The sequence below is a fragment of the Elephantulus edwardii genome, unplaced genomic scaffold (genome assembly GCF_000299155.1).
Source record: "Elephantulus edwardii isolate Elephantulus edwardi_28Jun2011 unplaced genomic scaffold, EleEdw1.0 scaffold00056, whole genome shotgun sequence".
Classification (NCBI taxonomy): domain Eukaryota; kingdom Metazoa; phylum Chordata; class Mammalia; order Macroscelidea; family Macroscelididae; genus Elephantulus; species Elephantulus edwardii.
This window is the reverse complement of record NW_006399806.1, coordinates 7,035,467-7,056,389: the sequence shown is the minus strand read 5'-3', so window position 1 is coordinate 7,056,389 and position 20,923 is coordinate 7,035,467. Positions and strand designations below refer to the sequence as shown.

Genomic DNA, 20,923 nt, shown 5'->3' with positions numbered 1-20,923 from the left:
TTAAAATATATTAAAAAATAAAGAAGAAAAAGAAAATAAAAAGAAATGTGAGGATGGCATAGAAGAGAGTTCAGATCTTTTGTTCATATGGTTACTAAGAGTTGTACTTGACTCAACAGCACCAACAATAACCTATATATCATTATCTTCAAAACCATACTAGTAAGGTACAACATTTACTAAGTTCCACTCAAAATCGCCATCTGGAACAGTCCTACATTCTTTTACCTATGGCCCTATACCATTTTCTCCATAAAATATTCTATTCTCTTATCCCGTAGCACCCTGGCTAATTAATGTAGCTTAAACACTTCTTTTTAAATTGTTACCTTTCCAATCTTTACTCTCTCATACACAATAGCTTGCATATACTTTTAAACTACCTTTTCTTTTTACTCTTTTTTGGTTGATTTATTCATATCACCAGACAAATCTTAGTTTTACTCTTTGTTTGTTACTCTCCCCTTTTTTTTAACTCTTTTTTGTTTTGTTTTGTTTTTTCTTCCCACCAGACAACCTTAATGAAGTTGGGTTACATGTGCTTATCTCTCTGCTCTCTTATATCTACAACAGTGCCTTTTATTTAAGCAAATTCATGAAAGAGTAGTCTTCTATAGTGTATCTTTCTGATGTGGGATATATAACCTATTGAGACAATTCTGTCATAAATTTTCACATAAATATTTCATATTTACATGAAATATTTTTTTCATAAATAAATGAACTTTTTCTTATTGGCCAGAAATTTCTGCAATAAAAACTCTTTCTTATTGACCAAAACTTGAAAAATTACAAAGAGAGGTAATTTTCAATAAAAAAAAGAAGATCTGAAAAATTTGATTGTTAGGACAGGGAGTTTTTCAGAAAATAAATTATTATATACTAAAAAATAAAGTAACTGGATTTTAAACGAGCCCCTTTTTTAGTACTTGTAAAATGAAGAAGCAGACTAGATAATTTGTTGGTTTTCTGTTTCCTAATTTTGCTTAAAGCCAGAGATCTAGGTCAACTATAGACTTTGCTCTGCCTTAGTTAAATGTGTATAAAAGACAACCTCTGGGAGACAAAGATCAAAACCTATTACAGGAAGATGAAAAGAAGGCAAAGGGCAAGTCCCAGCCATATGTCCCAACCCTGGAGTGTGGGATTCTATAGCATCTACTTCTGTCTGCCCGAAGATACATCACAGTGTGCTCAGTATAGTAAAAAGAATTCTAGAGAAGAACACATCACAAGTAAAACATATTTATTAAGGAACAAATCAAACATCAGTAAATATATATTTTCTTGTTGGATGTTTATGAGTATATCTCACTTTTATATGATGCAACTGAAGCCATTGAGAAAAATATTTCATGACTCACAGGATGATCTCCATCTAAATCCTTGCATCAAGTCCTGTCTTTTTTTATTCCTGCACATTCAGGTGTAATGAATGATTACATGAATAATCGTGTATTCACTTCAAGTGCCTAATTCTTATCTTCTTCTTATCATGCTTCACAACCTAACCAGCTGTTACTCCTCAGATGCTTTGTTACCATCTTGTTATTAGGATTAAACTCAATCTGTAATGGTCCACTGAAGAAATAAAAATATCCTGAAATATAGAGAAGATTATAATGAGACATTCTTACAACAAACCACTTTAAAAACATGCATAACTTAGAATAAAAGCAAGATAATAATGAAGAGCATTTACTGGGTGGTCACTTTTTGCTGCACTGTTATTTATACATGCTTTATCTCATTTATTCTTACAAATAATCTAAGATGGTGATAATGAAGTAAGTGAAAATCCTAGAAAATTATGGCAGTTTGAAGATTCTTCCCAAAGATAATGTCACTAGTGAAAGTTGAAGGGAAGCTTCATCTCCTCTTTATCTGACTTCAAAGTCATTGCTATGAAATACTAGATGACACTGTCGCCAAAGAGATAAAGTTGTACAATTTTTTCTACCCTATCCTTAAGTTCCTTAAGTTTCCTCTTCCTCCTATTCTCTTTCTCCTTTTGTCCCAACCATGTCCTAAATCACAATTTCAGAAGAGGTAACTGAACCCAAGAAAATCAGGTCAATGGAAACATACAGTAGATGTTCATTTCTTGCTTTGTATACATTTTGGTTATCTTAGTGATACGATTATAAGTTTTGTGAACAGTATGATTTTCAAGCTTTGCTATCCTTATTATTTTTTTCCTAGAAAAAGCAACAACAAATGTTTCTTTATCAAGAATCATATTTGTTTTCATTTTAGTTTAGTGATTTTACAGTGTTTTTTCCCTTTAAGACACATTGCATTTCATACACTTTTTTATTCACATTGTGTTTTATATTATCATTTCCTTAAAAAAGCATGTGGGTGGGGAGAGAAAAAGTTAAGAGTAGAAACCAAAGTGCATTTTTTCAAAGATCATTTGGTTATGTATGAAGAAGGTCCAAAGCAAACTAAAAGTTACAGAAATAAAGCATAATTTAATAACTTTTGTGATATCATAATTACCAATTATACCAATGAACAACTAGATTGGAAAGAAAATTTAAGAATGATTCAAGGAAGAAAATGTTACTCTAACAGGGTGGTTAAAAAACTGCCTTAAAGATACTACCATGTTGAAATTTAAGACAATTTAAAAAAACAAAAGTAATGGTAATGATGGGTAAAATATTGTCACAAATAAATTAATCAGTATAAACTAACCTTCAGGGCAAAACAATAGCCACAAAACAAATGAAGGTAGTTTTTAATGCAAACAAAAGTAACTGTTGCATTGTAACCTCCTTAATAGTAGGGAAGGTAGAATATGTTAGGCTCTCTTTTTAAATTGTCTCTTCTTCCTAAGTTTTGGACTGAAATTTAATCCTAATAACTGTCCACTAACCTTAAAAAAGCAACCCACACGGAGATAACTCGCAATATAATTAGTTTGTCTTTACATCCATTATATCAAATAAGGATATTTTCTATGTTGAATTCTTAATAAGTACAATGATCTAATCAGTGAGTAAATTTTACTATTATTTTTTTCAGCTGGTATTTTTTTATTCCCAGAACAGACAAAGATTCTCACCACTGGGCCAACTGGCAGCATCAGGATGGATGGTGAAGAGATTGAGATTGTTCACAGCTTTAGTTTGCTTGGCTCCACAGTCAACACTCTTGGCACCAGTAGCCAGGAAATTAAAAGATATATTGCCATGGGAAAGTCTGCTATTAGGGACCTCTACAAAGTACTGAAGAGCAATGGTGTCTCTCTGGAGAGTAAGGTGCGTCTGATACAGGCCATTATGCATCAGAGAGTTGGACAGTGACTAAGGAGGGTAGAAGGAGAATTGATGCCTTTGAGCTGTGGTGCTAGAGAAGAGTATTGATGGTACTATGGACTGCTAGGAAAACAAACAGATTCATCCTGGAAAGGGTTAAACTGGGCGGCTCCTTGGAGGCAAGGATTCTAAGACTCCGTCTGACATACTTTGGATATGTTGTAAGGAGGGACCGGTCCTTGGAGAGGGACATCATGCTTGCTAGGGTGGAGGGACAGCCCCGGAGGGGAGGGCCCTCTATGGGGTGGATTGATTCTGTCACTGGGGTAGTAGGGATTGGAATGTTAGAGGCAGTGTGATTGGCACAGGACAGAGCAGAGTTTAGGGCTGTTGTACTTAGGGTCGCTATGAGTCATAAGCTACTTGACAGAACATAAAAACAACAACAACAACAATTATTTTATTAATTTTAATGAAAGTTTATAAAGACTTCGGGTTTCCAGTCATCCATTGTTGCACTTTTCTCCCTGCCTATCCCTTCTCCTCAAACATATATCCCTTTTAAACAGTTCTCTCCCTCATCTGTTTCGATGCAATATACACTATTCCTCCCCTCCCTTTCTGTCTTCCCTAAATCCCGATGTCAGTTCTGTTTTACAACAGTGGCCCTATGCAATATTTGTCCTTTGTGACTGAGATATTTCACTTAGCATAATGTCCTCCAGGGTCATCCATTTTGCATAATATTTCTTGAGTTCCCTGTTTTTTAATGCTGCATAGTATTCCATTGTGTGAATATACCAGAGCTTCTCTATCCATTCGTTTGTTGATGGGCACTTGGGTTGTTTCCAGCTCATTGCTATTGCGAACAAAGCTGCAATTACCATGGGTGTGCATATATCTGCTTGAGTGGCACTTATGGCTTCTTTATGGTAAATTTCCAGTAGTGGAATTGCTGAGTCAAATGGTATTTCTATTTGCAACTTTTGAAAAAGTGCCATACAGCCTTGCATAGTGGTTGCATCATTTTACATTCCCACCAACAGTGAATAAGGGTTCCAGTTTCTCCACACCCCCACCAGCGTTTGTTGTTTACTGTTATGTTAAATTTTGCTATTCTTACTGGGGTGAGACGGTATCTCATAGTTTTTTCGAAAATTTTACTGTATTTTTCTCCATTCCATGTTTTCTTTTTTAAAAAATTTTGTTTTAAATAACTTTACATTGTACCATAGTTCCCATGACAGGACAGAAACCTATCATTCAAGGAAATATAAGTGCTGGTATTCATAAGACTTGGAAAGAAAGAGCACAACAACACAAGGACAGCCTCAGCAATCTCAGACACCAGTGAAAGTATGTAGGAATACATGGTACACAGTGGTAGCTGACCTCTAGGTTGTGGCCTGAGGCCCACAGATGGTCCCTAAGTCAGGAGTCTCCTAAAATGTTTGGGAAGCAAATAATTTATAACACAGATATAGATGGGATAGGGAACATTTCTGTGTGATCAATTCTACAAGCTCTTTGAAAACAACTACAAATCTCTGAAATCAATGCTGAATTGTGATGCTTCAGAAGTAATCCCACAAAATTCCCCTCCAGGGGACTTTCATAACCAATGAGATTTTTAGGCCCCCAAAAATTAAATAAATAAAAAAATAGCCACACATACGGTACCTACACAACGTGAATGAAAAGGGTACAGGTGTTTGGACTTTTGGAAGGACCACAGCAGGATAGATTATTCAAATAGAAGATACACATTCTCCTCTTCAGCCAGAAGATTAGCTGTCTCTATCACCTCTCCAGCGTCTCTTCGCTGCTCCAAGTCCTTCTTGAATTACCCCTAAGGATCTGTTTCTTCTTTTGGCTTTTCTTGAACCATGTTCAATAGTATTTACACGTCTGTTTGTTAGAGTAATAGCGTCATCTAGAGTAACAGATGAAGCCTTCATTGAAGCAAGTTCCACCACTAGTTCCACTTATTTGGCATAATTTCTCTTTGGCTTCACCAACTGTTCCCCACCTCCAGCTAGACCAGTCAGTTCATAACTGTCAGTTCCTTCTTGGTAATGTTCAACTACTGGCAAAGTAACAACTGCTACATTATGTTTCTTTGTGTGACTCTTCACCTGGGCTTTGTTCACGTTCTGGTTAACTGTGGCGCTAAAGTCCCCAGCAGTGAACTTGGCCTCAGCTAGTGAAAAGACAGCTTCTGTCATCACTTCACCTATCAACAGTTTAGTCTTTATTACCTTCTTCAAGATCTATCAAAATTGAAGAGTCAAAGCATTAGACTTTCTCTTTAAGAGGTTTCAGCCTGTCTGTGCACCCTTCAACCAAGTCTTCATGATAATCTGTGCCATTTGAGAGGAACAGATTTCAATTCAGTCTTTATCTGACATTTCGGAGATGACAGTTCAGTTCTAATATCCGCCTAACGATCGTGGCTGCACCAGCTTCAGTTCCTAAAGCCACAAGCCCTTCCTTACTGGAGTCAGCTAATGGGGTCCTCTCCATTCCATTTTAAACGGAAGAATGATATCAAAGTTCAAGTAACAAATTCTTCCATCACCTATACTTTAAAACTTTCAGTAAGATGTAGCAAATGGTTTAATTTCATTTTTTCTTTTATTTGTGTTTATAATAAAATTCAGGTTGTTGCCAAAGCCCACAAAGACAAAGCTATGCCTTGGCAAAACCACAGCCTATGGATTTTTCCCAGTCATTTAGCTAATTTCCTGTCTTAAAATTTTCTTTATGTGGCTCTGGAGAAACAAAAAACGATAATCCAGGCTATAACGACTTATGCTTTTGATGCTGTCAACATGTTAAAGGGATGTATTAACAGAGTTGAAGAGATGGAAAACAGAATTAGAAAAACAGAAGATAGAATTGTCACCACTGATCTGCTAGTACAAAAAGCAGATTCAAAAAAGGAAGGAAAAAGAAGAAAGCCTAACAATAATGTGGGGGACCATCAAGAGGAATGTTGTTGTTGTTGTTATGTGCCCTCGAGTCGCTTGTGCATAGCGACCTTATGTACAAAAGCCCTAAACCCTGCTCTATCCTATGTCAATCTCACTGCCTTTGACACATCCATCCCAATTACCCTACTCACTGAATCAATTCACCTCATAGAGGGTCTTCCCCTCCTGCGCTGTCCCTCCACCCTTCCAAGCATGATGTCCCTCTCCAAGGACCAGTCCCTCCTTACAACATGTCCAAAGTATGTCAGATGAAGCCCCAGAATCTTTGCCTCCAAGGAGTAGCCTGGTTTAACCCTTTCCAGGATGAATCTGTTTGTTTTCTTGGCAGTCCATGGTATGTACATTCAATAGTCTTCTCCAGCACCACAGCTCAAAGGCATCAATTCTCCTTCTATCCTCCCTAGTCTTTGTCCAACTCTCTGATGGATAACAAGTAATTGCAAAGACCATGGCCAGTATCAGGCGCACCTTAGTCTCCAGGGAGACACCGTTGCATACTTTCACATAATAATTGGAATATCAGAATAAGAACAGGTAAAGGAACTGAGAAAGCTGTGGAAGAATTACTAGCACAAAACTTTGCAGGAATAATGAAGAATGAGAGAATATACATTCAAGAAGCTGAGTGAACACCATATAGAATAGCTCTCAAAAGAAAAATACGAAGACATATCATAGTCAAATTTGCCAGAAAAAAGAGAAGGAGAAAATTCTGAAAGCAGAGATGGAGAAATGAAGAGTAACATATAAGGGAGACTAAATAAGATTGAGAGCAAGAAGACAGTAGAATGACATATATTGAACACTCAAAGAATACTTCTGTCAGCCAAGAATACTGTACCCAGGAAAACTGTCCATAAAATATGAAGGAAAGATCAAGATATTCTCAGGAAAGCAACCTAAGATAGAGTGCCAAAACAAGACCACTGTTCCACAAACACTGAGAGAAGTTATTAAAGAGATGCCACAGAAAACAGGATGGACCAAATAACTCAATAAAATGATAGCAATATACCCTTGCTTCTCAATAATTACACTGAATGTGAATGGTTTAAAAACATCACTAAAAAGAAAAAGCAATAGCAGATTGGATAAAAACAAAAACCATAAAAATGCTGTCTACAAGAGATACACCTGAAAAGGGAAGATAAAGAAAGACTAAAAAGAAAAGGGTATAAAAAATATACCAAGCAAATAGCAATGAGAAAAAAAGCAGGAGTAGCAATATTAATCTCTGACAAAATATATTTCAACACAAAAACCACCACAAAAGACAAGGTTCAATAGAACAAGAGAACATAATCATAATAAATATCTATGCCACAAATGATAGAGCTGCAAAATATACAAAGGAAACATTAACAGAACTAAAAAAAGAAATAAAAACACAACTATCGTAGTAGGAGAGTTCAAAACACCACTCTCAAGAAAAGATAGAACTACCAGAAAGAAATGCAACAAAAATGCTGAAGAATTACACCACAAAATAAACCAACTCGATCTCATAGCTATATACAGGCTAATGTACCCCAAGAAAGTACACAATACCTTCTTCCCCAACATGCAGGGAACATTCTCCAGAATAGATCAAATTTTAGGTCACAAGGCAAGAATCAGTAGATTAAAAAACATAGAAATAAAATAAAACATCTTCTCAGACCACAATGCCATAAAATTAGAAATTAACAAAAAGAGGATAAAGGAGGAAAAACACAAACATTTGAAAGCTGAACAACACTGTGCTTGAACATGAGTGGGTACTGGAAGAAATAAAAAATGAAATTAAATAGTTTCTTGAAACAAATGACTTGAAAACACAACTTACCAAAACCTCTGGGAAATAGCCAAATCAGTACTAGTGGCAATTTACAGCAATAAGCAAACACATAAAAAGGCAAGTAAAAATGATGATTGACTCTCTAACCCAACATCTCCCACAAGTTGAAAAAGAAGAGCAAGAAAACCCTATACCCACTAAAAACCTAGAAATTGTAAACATTGTAGCAAAAATAAGTGAAAGAGAAAAACAAGTAAAACCATAAAAAAACCCAGGAGTTGGTTCTTTGAAAAGGTCAATAAAATTGACAAACCACTAGCAAAATAAACAGAGGAAAAGAAAGAAAAGACAAAATAATCCAAATAAGAGATGGAAGGGGCAATGTCACTACAGGACCAATGAAAACAAAAAGATCAACAATAGAATATTATTAAAAACAATTCTCAAACAAATATAAAAACCTAGAGGAAATGGACAAATACTTAGAAACTCACAACCTATCTATGCTGACAGACCAAAATCAAACACCTGAACAGATCCATTACAAAAGAATAAATTGAACAAGTAATAAAACAACTTCCAATAACAAGAGAAAAAAAGCCCTGGACCAGATTGTTTTACAAGCTAATTTTATCAAACATTTGGAGAAAAACTGTCACCAATAGTACATAAAGTGTTTCAGGAAAGAGAAAAAGATGGAATTCTCCCAGACTCATTCTATGAAACAAACATAGCCTTGATACCAAAGTCAGGTAAAGATGCCATCAAAATATAATACTATAGGCCAATATCTATAATGAACATAGATGCAAAAATTCTTAAATAAAATTCTGGCCAATAGACTCTAACAGTACTTAAAAAAAAAATAATTCACCATGACCAAGGCTGTTCCAGACAATCCTGCTTGCTGAAAATGAGTAGGACCTGAAGTGTTCACTACAATAGATCAAGGACTGCAGCCTTCAATATGGATTGAAGCTCAACATCAAGAAAACAAAGATTCTCACCACTGCACTGATTGACAGCATTGTAACAGATGGTGAAGAGACTGGGATTGTTAACAGCTTTAGTTTGATTGGCTCCATAATCAATACTCTTGGTACGAGGAGCCAGGAAATTGAAAGGTGAATTGCATTGGAAAAGTCTGCTAAAAAGTACTAAAAAAGAACAATGTCAGTCATAAGACTAAGGTGCTCCTGATCCAGGCCATAATCTTTGCAATTACTTGCCACACATCAGGAAGGTGGACAATGACTAGGGATAACTGAAGGAGAATTGACACCTTTGAACTATGGTGCTGGAGAAGAGTATTGAATATACCATGGACTGCTAGGAGAACAAACAAGTTTGTCCTAGGGAAGGTGAGACCAAGCTTCTCCTTGGAGGCAGGAATTCCAAAGCTTCATCTGACATATTTTGGACATGTTGCAAGGTGGTACCAATCCTTCAAGAGGTCTGTCATGCTTGGAGAGTGTAGGGACAGCACAAAAGAATAAGACCTTTGATGAGATGGATTGATTCAGTGACTGGGGTAATGGGGGTAGATTATATCAGAAACTACAAGATTGACACAAGATACAGCAGGGGTTATGGCTGTTGTACATAAGGTCACTATGAGTCACTGGTGACTCGATGGCACATAACAACAACAACAACAACAACAACAACGATGACCAAATGAGATTCATAACAGGTATACAAGGATGGTTCAACATAAAAAAAAAAACAATCGCTGCAATTCATCATATTAACAAAGCAAAGAACCACATGATCCTATTAATTGATGCAGAAAGATCTTTGACAAAATCCAACACCCTTTCCTGATTAAAACACTCAACAAAATAGGAATAGAGGGGAATTTCCTCAACATAGTTAAAAGTGTATAAGCAGGACCAAGAGCCAACATCAATCTCAGTGGAATGAGATTAAAGGCATTCCATTTGAGAACAGAAATTAGGCAAGGATGCTATTATCACCTCTCCTATTCAATATTGTATTTGAATTCTTAGTGATAGCAATAAGACAATTGGAGGAAATAAGAGGTATCCAAATTGGTAAAGAAGTGGTAAAATTCTCTCTATATAGAGATGATATGATAGTATATTTAGAAAACCCTAAAGACTCAGCAAGAAAACTACTGGTCATAGTCAACCAATTCAGCAAAGTAGCAGGATACAGAATCAACATACAAAAATCAATTGTATTTTTCTACAGTGACAAAAAGAATACAGAACTGGAGCTAAGAAAAATAATACCCATCACAAAGGTTAACCATAGATTAAATACTTTGGAGTAAATCTAACTAGAAACACAAAAGATCTATTTGAAGAAAATTGTAGAACATTGCTACAAGAAACATAAAGAAATGGAAGAATATATCATGCTCATGGATAGGAAGAGTCAATATTGTGAAAATAAACATTCTACCAAAGGCAATCTACATGTTCAATGCAATCTCAATACAAATACCAATTCTGTTTTCAGTGATATGGAAAAGAACAATTTTTAATTTCATCTGGAATGGAAATAGACCCTGAATAAGCAAAGCATTCCTGAAAAAGAGAAACAAGGTAGGAGGCATCTCACGGTACTGGTACACTGACAGACACTTAGATCAGTGAAATAGAATTGAGAAACCAGAATTCAGTTCATCTACTTATAGTCAACTCATTTTTGAGAAGCAGATGAAATCAGTTAAGTGGGGAAACTAAAGCCTTTTAAACAAATGGTGTTCAAAAAATTGCAAAACTATCTGCAGAAAATTCAAGCAAGATCCACACCTCACACCAATCACAAAAAAATCAATTCAAAGTGGATCAAGGAACTAGGAGTAAATCAAGGACTATAAACTTCATCAAGAAAAGCTTGGAAGAATTCTAGAAGCCTTAATCCACACATATCTTCTAAGTATCCTGAAAATCCTACAACCAGGAGAGAATAATATAAATGAATGGGACCTTGAAAGAATCAAATATCTATTCAAAGAAAAAAAAAATCTACAACAGGGTAAAAGAGAAAGCAACAGATTGGGGAAAAATATTTGGTACTGACATGTCTGATGAGGGACTTATTTCTAGAACGTATAGAATATTTTAGCACCTCAACATGATAAAGGTAGATAATTAAATTGCAAAATGGGGACAGGATATGAACAGATACTACACCAAAGAAGACATTCAGATGACAAAAAAACACATGGAGAAATGTGAAAGATACCTAGCTCTAAGAGGGATGCAAATCAAAGCAACTATGAGATATAATCTTACCTCAGAGTGAGTAAAGTTCAACAAAGCAGCAAACAACAAATGCTGGTGTGTTTATGAAGAAATTAGAACCCTTATTCACTGTTTGTGTGACTGTAAAATGGTATAACCACTATGGAAAACAGTATGACACTTTCTCCAAAAGTTTGAAATAGAAATATCATTTGACCCAACAATTGCACTACTGAGAATATGCCCTAAAGAATCCAGAACTTCCACCCCGAATGGATATGTGCACACTCATGTTTATTGCTGTCTTGCTCACAATAGCAAAGAGATGGAAGTAACTCAAGTGCCCATCAACAAATGAATGGACAGAGAAACTGTGGAATACTATGCAGCACTGAAAGGCAATGAACTAATAAAATATTATAAAAAGTGGATGACTCTGGAGGACATGCTGAGTGAAATATCTCAGTCATAAAAGGACAAATACTGCATGATTCAACTGTTATAAAATAATTTGAGATTTGGGGGAAATTAAGAAAAGAGAGGTTAAATAATGAACACTGCGTTAGAACAGATGAGGAAAAGAATTGTTTAAAAGGAATATATGCTTAGGCATTATTTGCATGACAACAGTCCAGAATAAAAGGCACATAGCAAAGTGGTCTGGGGTGGGTAGGAGGGAGGAAATTGTGCAACAATGAATGAATTTTTTAAAGGGAAAAGTGAACTAGGGGGGTTTGGAAGGAAAATGTGCAGCAATGAATGAATTGAAATCCAAGTTTTCCATAAACTTTTGTTAAAATCACAAATAAAAATTATAAGATAATAATAAAAGTTAAAAATAAAACACAATCATATTTGGTCAGTATTGACTATGTACAAGGATTACCATTTTTTTTTAACAAGGGAACTCTAGTGGCTTTGGTATAAGGAGTTGCATTGCCAATTCAAAAGTATGTGGTGTGAAACTTCTACTTTATGCACAGGAGCAAGGGGGGTAATCCCCTCTGGTGTGATTAATGCCTCTGAAAACCCCCTTGACAGTAAGCTTTGGATAAGTTCTGGCTCACTGGCACACAACAACAACAATTACTTGCAATTGACCACTGTACATCACAGTGGTAACAGAAGGCCAAGCCACTCATTTGGGATAAGATATCAGAGGAAGGGTAAGAAGATTGAACTGAATAAAAGACCAACAGTTCTTATTAAACTAGACTCACATTTGACCATACTTTTTTTTTAATATATGTATTATATGGCTGACATTGAGAAGAATGGGAGTACCAGAGCATTTTATTGTGTTCATGAGGAATCTATATTTGGACTAGGAGGCTGTTGGACAAAGAGAACAGACAAAAGGAACACTGCATGATTTAAATTTAAGAAGAGTGTCAGAGTTGTAGTCTCTATAACAGTTTAATCTGAATGCTGAGCAAATTATTCTAGAAGCTGGACTCTGTGAAGGGAAGTGTAGCATCAGGATTGGAGGGAGACTTATTAGTAATCTGTATTTGCAGATGAAACAACCTTGCTAACTTAAAGTGAGAAGGACTTGAAGTCTTTGTTGCAGAAAGTCAAGAAATGTAGCCTTTGGTATGAATTGGACCTCAATGTCAAGAGGAAAAAAAAGATTCTTACTACAGGAATGAAAGGAAATGTAATGATGGATGGAGAAGAGATTGAACTGTTAATAGCTTCATCTTCCTTGGAACCACAATTAACACTCTTGATACCAGCAGTGAGGAAATAAAGAGATTGCATTGCAATGGGAAAATCTGCAGTTAGGGACCTCTGCAAATTATTGAGGAGTAATGTAAGTTTGAGGACTAAGGTACATCTCATTCAGACAATAGTCTTTCCTATCATTTGGTATGCATCTGAAAGCTGGACAATGAATAAGGATGACATAAATAGAATTGATGCCTTTGAGCTGTGGTGTTGCAGAGAGCACTGAACATCCCATGAATGGTCAAGAGAAGAAACAGATACGTCTTGGAGAGGGTGCAGGTGGAGTGCTCTTTGGAGGCAAGAAAAATGAGGCTTCACCTCACATACATTGGGCATGTTGCTAGGAATGGCTATTTCATGGAGAGGGAAATGAATTGGGAAAAGTGGAGTGTCACCAAAGGAGAGGAAGACCCTTGAGAGGTGGATTGACATGGTGACTGCCACAATGGGCTTAGTGCATCAGGAAGTGTGAGGGTGGCACAGGAAAGAAAAGGGTTCAGATCTTTTCTTCATATAGTCACAATATCGTACTTGACTCAATGGGACATAACAATAACAGCAACAACAACTTACATATAAGTACATTTACCTACACATTGGGTAAGTCTACTGTGAGGGACTCTGTGAAGGGTTAATGAACAATGATGTCAGCCTAGAGACAAAGTTGCACCTGATCTAGGCCATGGTTTTTCCAATTATTTGTTATGCGTCAGAGAACTAGACAATTATTAATCATGACAGAAGAAGAATTGATGGTTTTGGGTTGTGGTACTGGATAAGGGTATTGAACATATTCTGGGCTACCATGAGAAGAAAAAGAGCTGTCTTGGAGAGGGTAAAATCAAGTTTCTCCTTGAAGGTAGAATATTGAAGCTCTGCCTTACATTCTTTGGATAGATGGCTAGGAGGGACCAGTCCTTCGAGAAGGACATCATGCTCAGTATGATGGAGGGACAGCTCAGGAGAGAAGAATCCAAAAGAGATGGATTGACAAAGTAATTGGGACAATGGGATTAGATGTGTCCTAGTCAAATGATACTGGCTCAGCATAGGGCGGGATTCAGAGCTATTGTAAATAGGGTCACCAGGAGTAGTGGGTAATGTGATACAGAACATAATAACAACAACCACGATATAAAACAACAATAACATATAAATAAGTACCTCCAAGTTGCTGAAGAGCAACTCTATCAGGTTAAATACTACGGTGCACCTAACACATTTTATTATTTGCTATGTATCTGGAATTTGAACAATGCATAAAAATGACATTGAATTGTTGCATTGGAAAAGAGTACTAATATCCCAAGGAGTGTCAAAAGTACAAAGAGATATGTTTCGGAGAAGGTACAACCAAGATGCCCTTAGGAGTAAGACTAGTAAAACTTCTTCTAACATATATTGGGCATGTTTTTAGGAGGGGAAAGTCCTTAGAGAAAGACCTCATGCTTAGAAACATGGAGAATCAGTGAAAGAGAAGACCATCACTGAAATGTATTAGCTCTGTGATGGTACAAAGAGCTCATGTAAAGAAGAGATGATGAGGATGCCACAGGATAGGACAGGGTTTAAATCTATTGTTTATAGGGTCACTATGAGTAGACTAGAAGGCACCTAACAACAATATACATGAAGGGGGTTCTCTGGTGACCTCTATGATAAGGAGTGGTGCCACCAACCTGAAGGAAAGCAGTTTGAATCCACCAACTGCTGTAAGGGAGAAAGATGCACAGTCTCTTCCCATGTGATTTTGCATCCTCTGAAACTCACTAGAGGGTCAACTACACGCTGGTTCTGAATGTAAAGTTACAGTAATCACTAAGAGAGCTCTGGTATAACCCAAAGATTGTGATTCTCTGAAGTTCAAATTTACCAGGAACTCCTTGGGCAAAGAAACAATCTGTTCCCACTTGATTTACAGCCTTGGAAGTCTAATTGAGGGTCACCTATGAGTCGATGCTGATGCAATAACAATAAAATAAATACATTTAAGAAAATGGCTGTAGTGTAAGGGATCATTCTTTGCTTTTACATGCTGATATGAATCAGGGATTTGTGGAAATTATGGGGAAAATAAACTGTAAGCCTATAGAGTGTGGAGTGAAAGGATACAAAAGTGAATGGTTTGTAAATGGTTTTGATTTTCCACTTCATCTTCATACCATAAAATGTTCACAATCACAAATAAACCAATATCCTCTTACCAGACATTTTAAATACAGCATCAATCTTTTGCTCAACTCCTGGAAAGTCATTAGTTATTAGCCTGGGGAAACCTGGATCCATGGACTGGCTATCCTCATCAAATCTGCATCAAAAGAAATACAGTTTAGTGTTTTTTTTAATCCCCTGTTATTTGCCAGTTTAAAATAACATTAATGTCCCAATGTGAGATCCGCAATAAACTTTTCAAGTGGTATAAAGTACTACAATAAATGTGACTTTCCATGGCTTATTAAATGCAGCATTTAAACCTGTAATATCTCTAAGAAAAAAATAACTTGCTATTCTAGAGGGTTCAGACATGTGTTTGAATTTAATTTTCTAAGCCAGAATGTGTAAAATATATTTGTGGCTCCTTTCCAGTTTGGTCCTTTTAGTGAAAAATATATGAGGACTGTGTGTTATGTGTTGCACTGGTAACCAAGATATCAAATCTACTGGACTTCTACAGGAGAAAGATGGGAAGTTTCAGAAACTTGATGAGTAGTTGTGAGTTGGAATCAACTCATGGCAAATGGTTTTAGTTTTGGAAGTTTGGGTTTACATATGGGATCACACACAGGAAACAAAGTAAATTAACTTATTGTCAAAAAATAAACTCTTGATTCTCTACTGTACTGCACTTCTATAGACTTTTTATCTAAAACATGTCATACTTAGGGTTCCTTTGTCACTTACTGAATAATAAGGAATTCTCAGGTCAATGTGAATCCACCAGCTCCTCTATGATAGAAATACAGACAACCACTTCCTGTACAATTTATTGCCTTTCAAAACTCACAAGAAGATCTATTAGGGATTGATTTTAACTTGACGTGGCACAATAACAACAACAATGGCAGACATATGGCGACTAGAAGAAAGATAAGACAAACATAACTATGATCAGAAGTCTGGACCTGAGTTGGTGTCTTCTGATGTATTTTGGTCCTTGGAAATATCAGCTATTATGAGAAATCTTTGTTTTATCTAGGACACTGAAAAACTGTCAGTAGTTAACAGAAAATTTGAAGTTAGAGGAAATTAGAGAGGGTAGGATTTAGGGATTTTTCTTAGAAGAAGAAAATAAACACCTTAATCAGTCTTGCTATAAAGTCATTCCTATTTCATATTACCTCCAGTATTTTTTTCTTCTGAAAAAGTAGGTTTTCCTGTTATAGTCATCAGAAAAAGCTGCATCAATTTTCTTCATGTTTGGTGGAAGGCCCAATGTGTAGATGCTTCTTGGATAACCTGCTTGCACATCTAGGAGTTTGATGGCCCAAAACTGATTCCCTATTGAAAAATATATCCAAAACATTTTTATTGAAAGCTTTTGGTTTTAGGAATCACTTTACTGTCCCATTTTATTATATATGAAATCTTAATTTTAATTCCAACCACAAATCCAAATAGCAAATAATTAATAAATATGCTTTGAATGAATCCATGAATGAATAAGACTTATACACATTAACGGGAGCTCTGGTGGTCTGCTGGCAAGAAGCATGCAGTTTGAGGCCAACAGCTACTCCACAAAAGAATAGACAATCTCCTCCTGTGCGATTAACTGCCTCTGAAAATCTGCCAGAGGGTCAACTATGGGTCAGTTCCAGCTCTGGTATACAGCAACAACATATGCATAATACCTATTATCTATAAATTTTAATCATCCATCTTAGTTCTTTCCTTCAAATTTTTGATGACACAACTGAATTTATCATCTAGATTTTTTCCCCTTCAAGCTTCACATGCACATGTCAATTGCTTACTGGATATTTCCCCTTGAATTTGTCGTGATCAGCAAGTAAAATCTGTGTTGTGTCTCTGGAATCCACACAAGCTTGGGTAAAGCCAGGTTGAGGGACTCCTATTTATCCCACCCAGAACACTAGATCCCTATCTCCACCACCTGGAAGCTTTCCTGGCCTTCTTCCTAAATACTGCCTAGATGCTGCCCGTGCTGTCTAGCACCAGGAGAATGAATATCAGAGGTACTTTGGCCTTAAACACTGCTCTCTGGCTACATGACATAGGATTTCTTAAGTTCAAGCAGAAGAGGTCAGATGGAGCCTTGGTTTCAGGAAGGCAACAGTCATTCCACTCCACGTGTACTGTAGTTCCTAAGAGGGGAGCACTAATAGACAGGTCCTTCACAAAACATTGTCGCACCCTGGGTCATAATATAGTTACAGTAACCTTACATCTACTAAGAAAAGACTTACATAATATCAAGAAAGCAGCAACCTGGTTAAGTCATCATGAAAAAACAAAATAACATTTCTCCTAAAAAAAGCAGACCAAATGAAAACTCCAGATAGAGAAAACCAGAAAAAAATATGTTAATGTGGAGTGATTTGAACAGCTACAGAAGAAGATACAAATGATGGAAATGATGGTAGAAACAATGGAAGTCATTAAGAGAGAAAATACTGGAGAGGCAGAAATGCATTGAAAAAATACATATAATTTGAACAAGTTGAACAGCTACAGAAAAAAAATGTAAAAAATGTACAAAAAAATTGATAGTATAGTTAAAGAAACCTTAAAAATCATCAAAAGATAGAGAGGGTATAGCCAACATTGTACTGGCAATATAAGAAAATCATGAAAACAAAATCCAGAATACTAAGACTGAAACAGCAGTAGTGTCCAACATGCTGGTTGGGGGGTGGGAGGGGAAGAAATAGATCTGAAGAGATGGAACATTGAGACAAGAGTTTCAATGGAAACATACTAGAAGAAAATCAGAAAAGAGACATAAAGGAAATATTAGAATCATGTGAGATAACATCAAAGGGAACAACATTAAGTGTGAATGGAATTCCAGAACATAGGAATTATAAGGAAATCACTGAGAAAATTGTGGAAGGAATACTAGAAGAAAATGTCTCTGGTACTTTGAAGACTAAAGAAATCTACATCAAAGAAACACAGCAAACACCAAATAGACTAGACTCAAAGAGAAAAACATCAAGACATACCCTAGTCAAATCCTCCAAATTCAAAGGTAATGATAGAATACTAAAAGCAGTGCAAGGAAACCATAGAGACACCTACAAAGGGGAAACAATTAGATTAAGTTATCGTCGACTCAGCAGAAACCATGTGAGCTAGAAGACAATGGGATGACATATAAAGAAAGTTGAAAGAAAACAATTGTCAGCCTAGGATGCTATACCCAGCAAAGCTCTCCATCAATTATGACGGAAAAATTAGAGCTTTGCAGAAAAAAAAAAAGAAGGAACTTAAGGGATTTGTAAAAACAAAATCAAAATACAAGAAATTTTGAGTGTAGTCCTTCATACACAGACACCAAATGAAAGTAGATAGAACATAATAAGCACAAACAAAAGAAAAAGAAGCACAGCAAAATGAAAAATGTAAAATCTGGTCTGACAATAATCATACTTAGTGTGAATGGACTAAATATGCAAATCTAGAGAAAAAGAGGAGCAGAATGGGTAAAAAAAAATAAAGCCCATCAATATGTTGCCTACAATAGATACATCTAAAAAAATAGAAATATGACCTCAAAATCAAGGGCTGAAAAAAAAACCAAGCAAATGACAAGCACAAAAGAACAGGAGTGGCAATACTAATCTCTGATAAAATATATTTCAGAATGAAAACCACTATAAAATACAAGGAATGGTAGTACATACAGATTAAAAGCACAAGCAAAGATTAAGAAGACATAACATTGTTCAACATTTATGCACCAAATTATACCTAGAAAATATATAAAACAATGGTTAATAGAATGGAAGAAAGAAATAACACCACAATAGTGCTAATAGACTTCAGCACACCACTATCACCAAAGGATAGGTAAACTCAAAAGAAACTCAACAATAATGCAGAAAATTTAAACTATACAATCAACCACATTGACCTTGTAGATGTATTTATGGTACAGCTCTCAATTAAAACTCAATTCACTTTCTTCTCAAGTGCACAAGTTACATTCTCCTGAATCAATCATACATTAGAAAACAAAACAAGTCTCAACAATTGAAAAATATTGAATTAATACAAGTATCTTTTCAAACCCAATGCCATAAAACAAGAAATTAACCACAGGAAGGTAAATCTTGCAAACCCAGCCATGTGGAAACGGAATAACTCTGTGCTAGAAAACGACTGAGTTATAGAATAAATAAAAAATGGGATAAAAAAAAGTTCTTTGAAACAAAGGAAAACGAAAATACAACTTATCAAAACCTCTGAGATACAGCTATGGTAGTCCTCACGGAGCAGTTCATAGCAATAGGCGCACACACACACACACACACACACACACACACACAAGGAAGAAAGAAGAAAACCAGAAGAAAGAAGATCTAACGCTACATCTTCAGAAAATAGAACAAAGACCCAATCTAAACCTAATGACTAGTGAAGAAAGGAAATTATAAGAACAAGAGATGATATCAATGAAATGGAAAACAGAAAACAATTGAAACCATCAATAAAATGAAGAACTGGTTTTCCAAAAGGGTCAGTAAAATTGACAAACTGCTGGCAAAGTTAACAAAAGGGGAAAAAAAGGGAAGACAGATAAAGTGATTAAAAAATGATAGAGGTTTTGATGGCCCCCAGGGAAAAAAAAAATGATAGAGGTGACAAGCTCTGGTGGCCTAGTGGTAAGAAACTGCACTGCAATCCCAGAGGTACGCGCTTCAAATCCAGCAGATGCTCTGCTGAAGAAGGAGGAACAATCAATCGCCTCCTGTATCAGTCAGATCCGATTTGATGGTACACACATTAAAAAAAAAATGATAGAGGTGACATCACAACAGAATAAGATGAAATTAAATTAATAATAAAGGAATATTATTAAAAGTTATACTATGATAAATTAAAATACCTAGAGGAAATGGACAAATTCCTTGAAACTCATGCCCTACCCAGATTGTCAAAGACAGATGTAGAACACTTGAACAAACCCAGCACAAAGAAGAAATTGAACAGGTCATACAACAATTTTACAATAAGAAAAGTCCTGGACCAAATGGCTTCACAGCTAGATTCTACCAAACATTTACAAATTTATCACCTATTCTCCTTACAGAATTTTTAAAAATAGCAAAAGAAGGAACACTCCCAGAGTCATTCTATAAAGTAAACATGACCCTACTACTAAAACCAGGTAAAGATATTACCAAGAAAGAAAACTGTAGACCAATTATCTCTCATGAATATAGATGTAAAATTATTTAACAAAACCATAGCAGATAGTATCCAAAATCACATCAGAAAGATAATTCCTTATGACCAAGTGGGATTCATAACATATATGCAAGGATGTTTCAACAGAAGAAAACAATCAACATAGTTCACCACGTTAACAAAGAAAATAACAAGAACCATAAGATCTTAGCAATTGAGGCACAAAAGGCACTTGACAAAATCCAACACCTTCCTGATTAAGACACTAAGAAAAAGTGAAATAGAAGGGAATTTCTTCAACATATAGTGAAAAGTATATGTACAAAAACCAAAAGCAACATCATTCTCAATGGAGAAAGACAAGAAACATTTTGCTTGCAAGAGGGGCCAGATAAGGATATACCCACTGTCACTACTTCTATTCAAAATTGTTTTGGAAGTCCTTGCTAGCACAGTAGGACAAGAGAAGGAAATAAAAGGCATCTAGAACCATAAAGAGATGATTAAATTATCAACATATGCAGATAATATTATAGTGTCACAGAAAACCCCAATCAACAAAAAACACTGTTA

At 35.8% G+C, this 20,923-nt stretch overlaps 1 protein-coding gene and 1 pseudogene across 1 annotated transcript in view; both read right to left on the bottom strand.

Annotated features, from left to right (window-relative positions):
• Positions 1–1,493: 1,493 nt before the first annotated feature.
• The window catches only part of LOC102860898 (stromelysin-2-like), a 49,836-nt gene continuing 30,406 nt past the window's right edge, over positions 1,494–20,923 (bottom strand). The window contains exons 8-10 of the mRNA XM_006887350.1: positions 16,315–16,474; positions 15,181–15,284; positions 1,494–1,600 (exon numbers count right to left, since the gene is read on the bottom strand). Coding sequence (XP_006887412.1) covers positions 1,494–1,600; positions 15,181–15,284; positions 16,315–16,474 — 371 coding nt within the window. The remainder of the gene's footprint in view (positions 1,601–15,180; positions 15,285–16,314; positions 16,475–20,923) is intronic.
• LOC102852764 lies at positions 5,051–5,671 on the bottom strand (annotated as a pseudogene).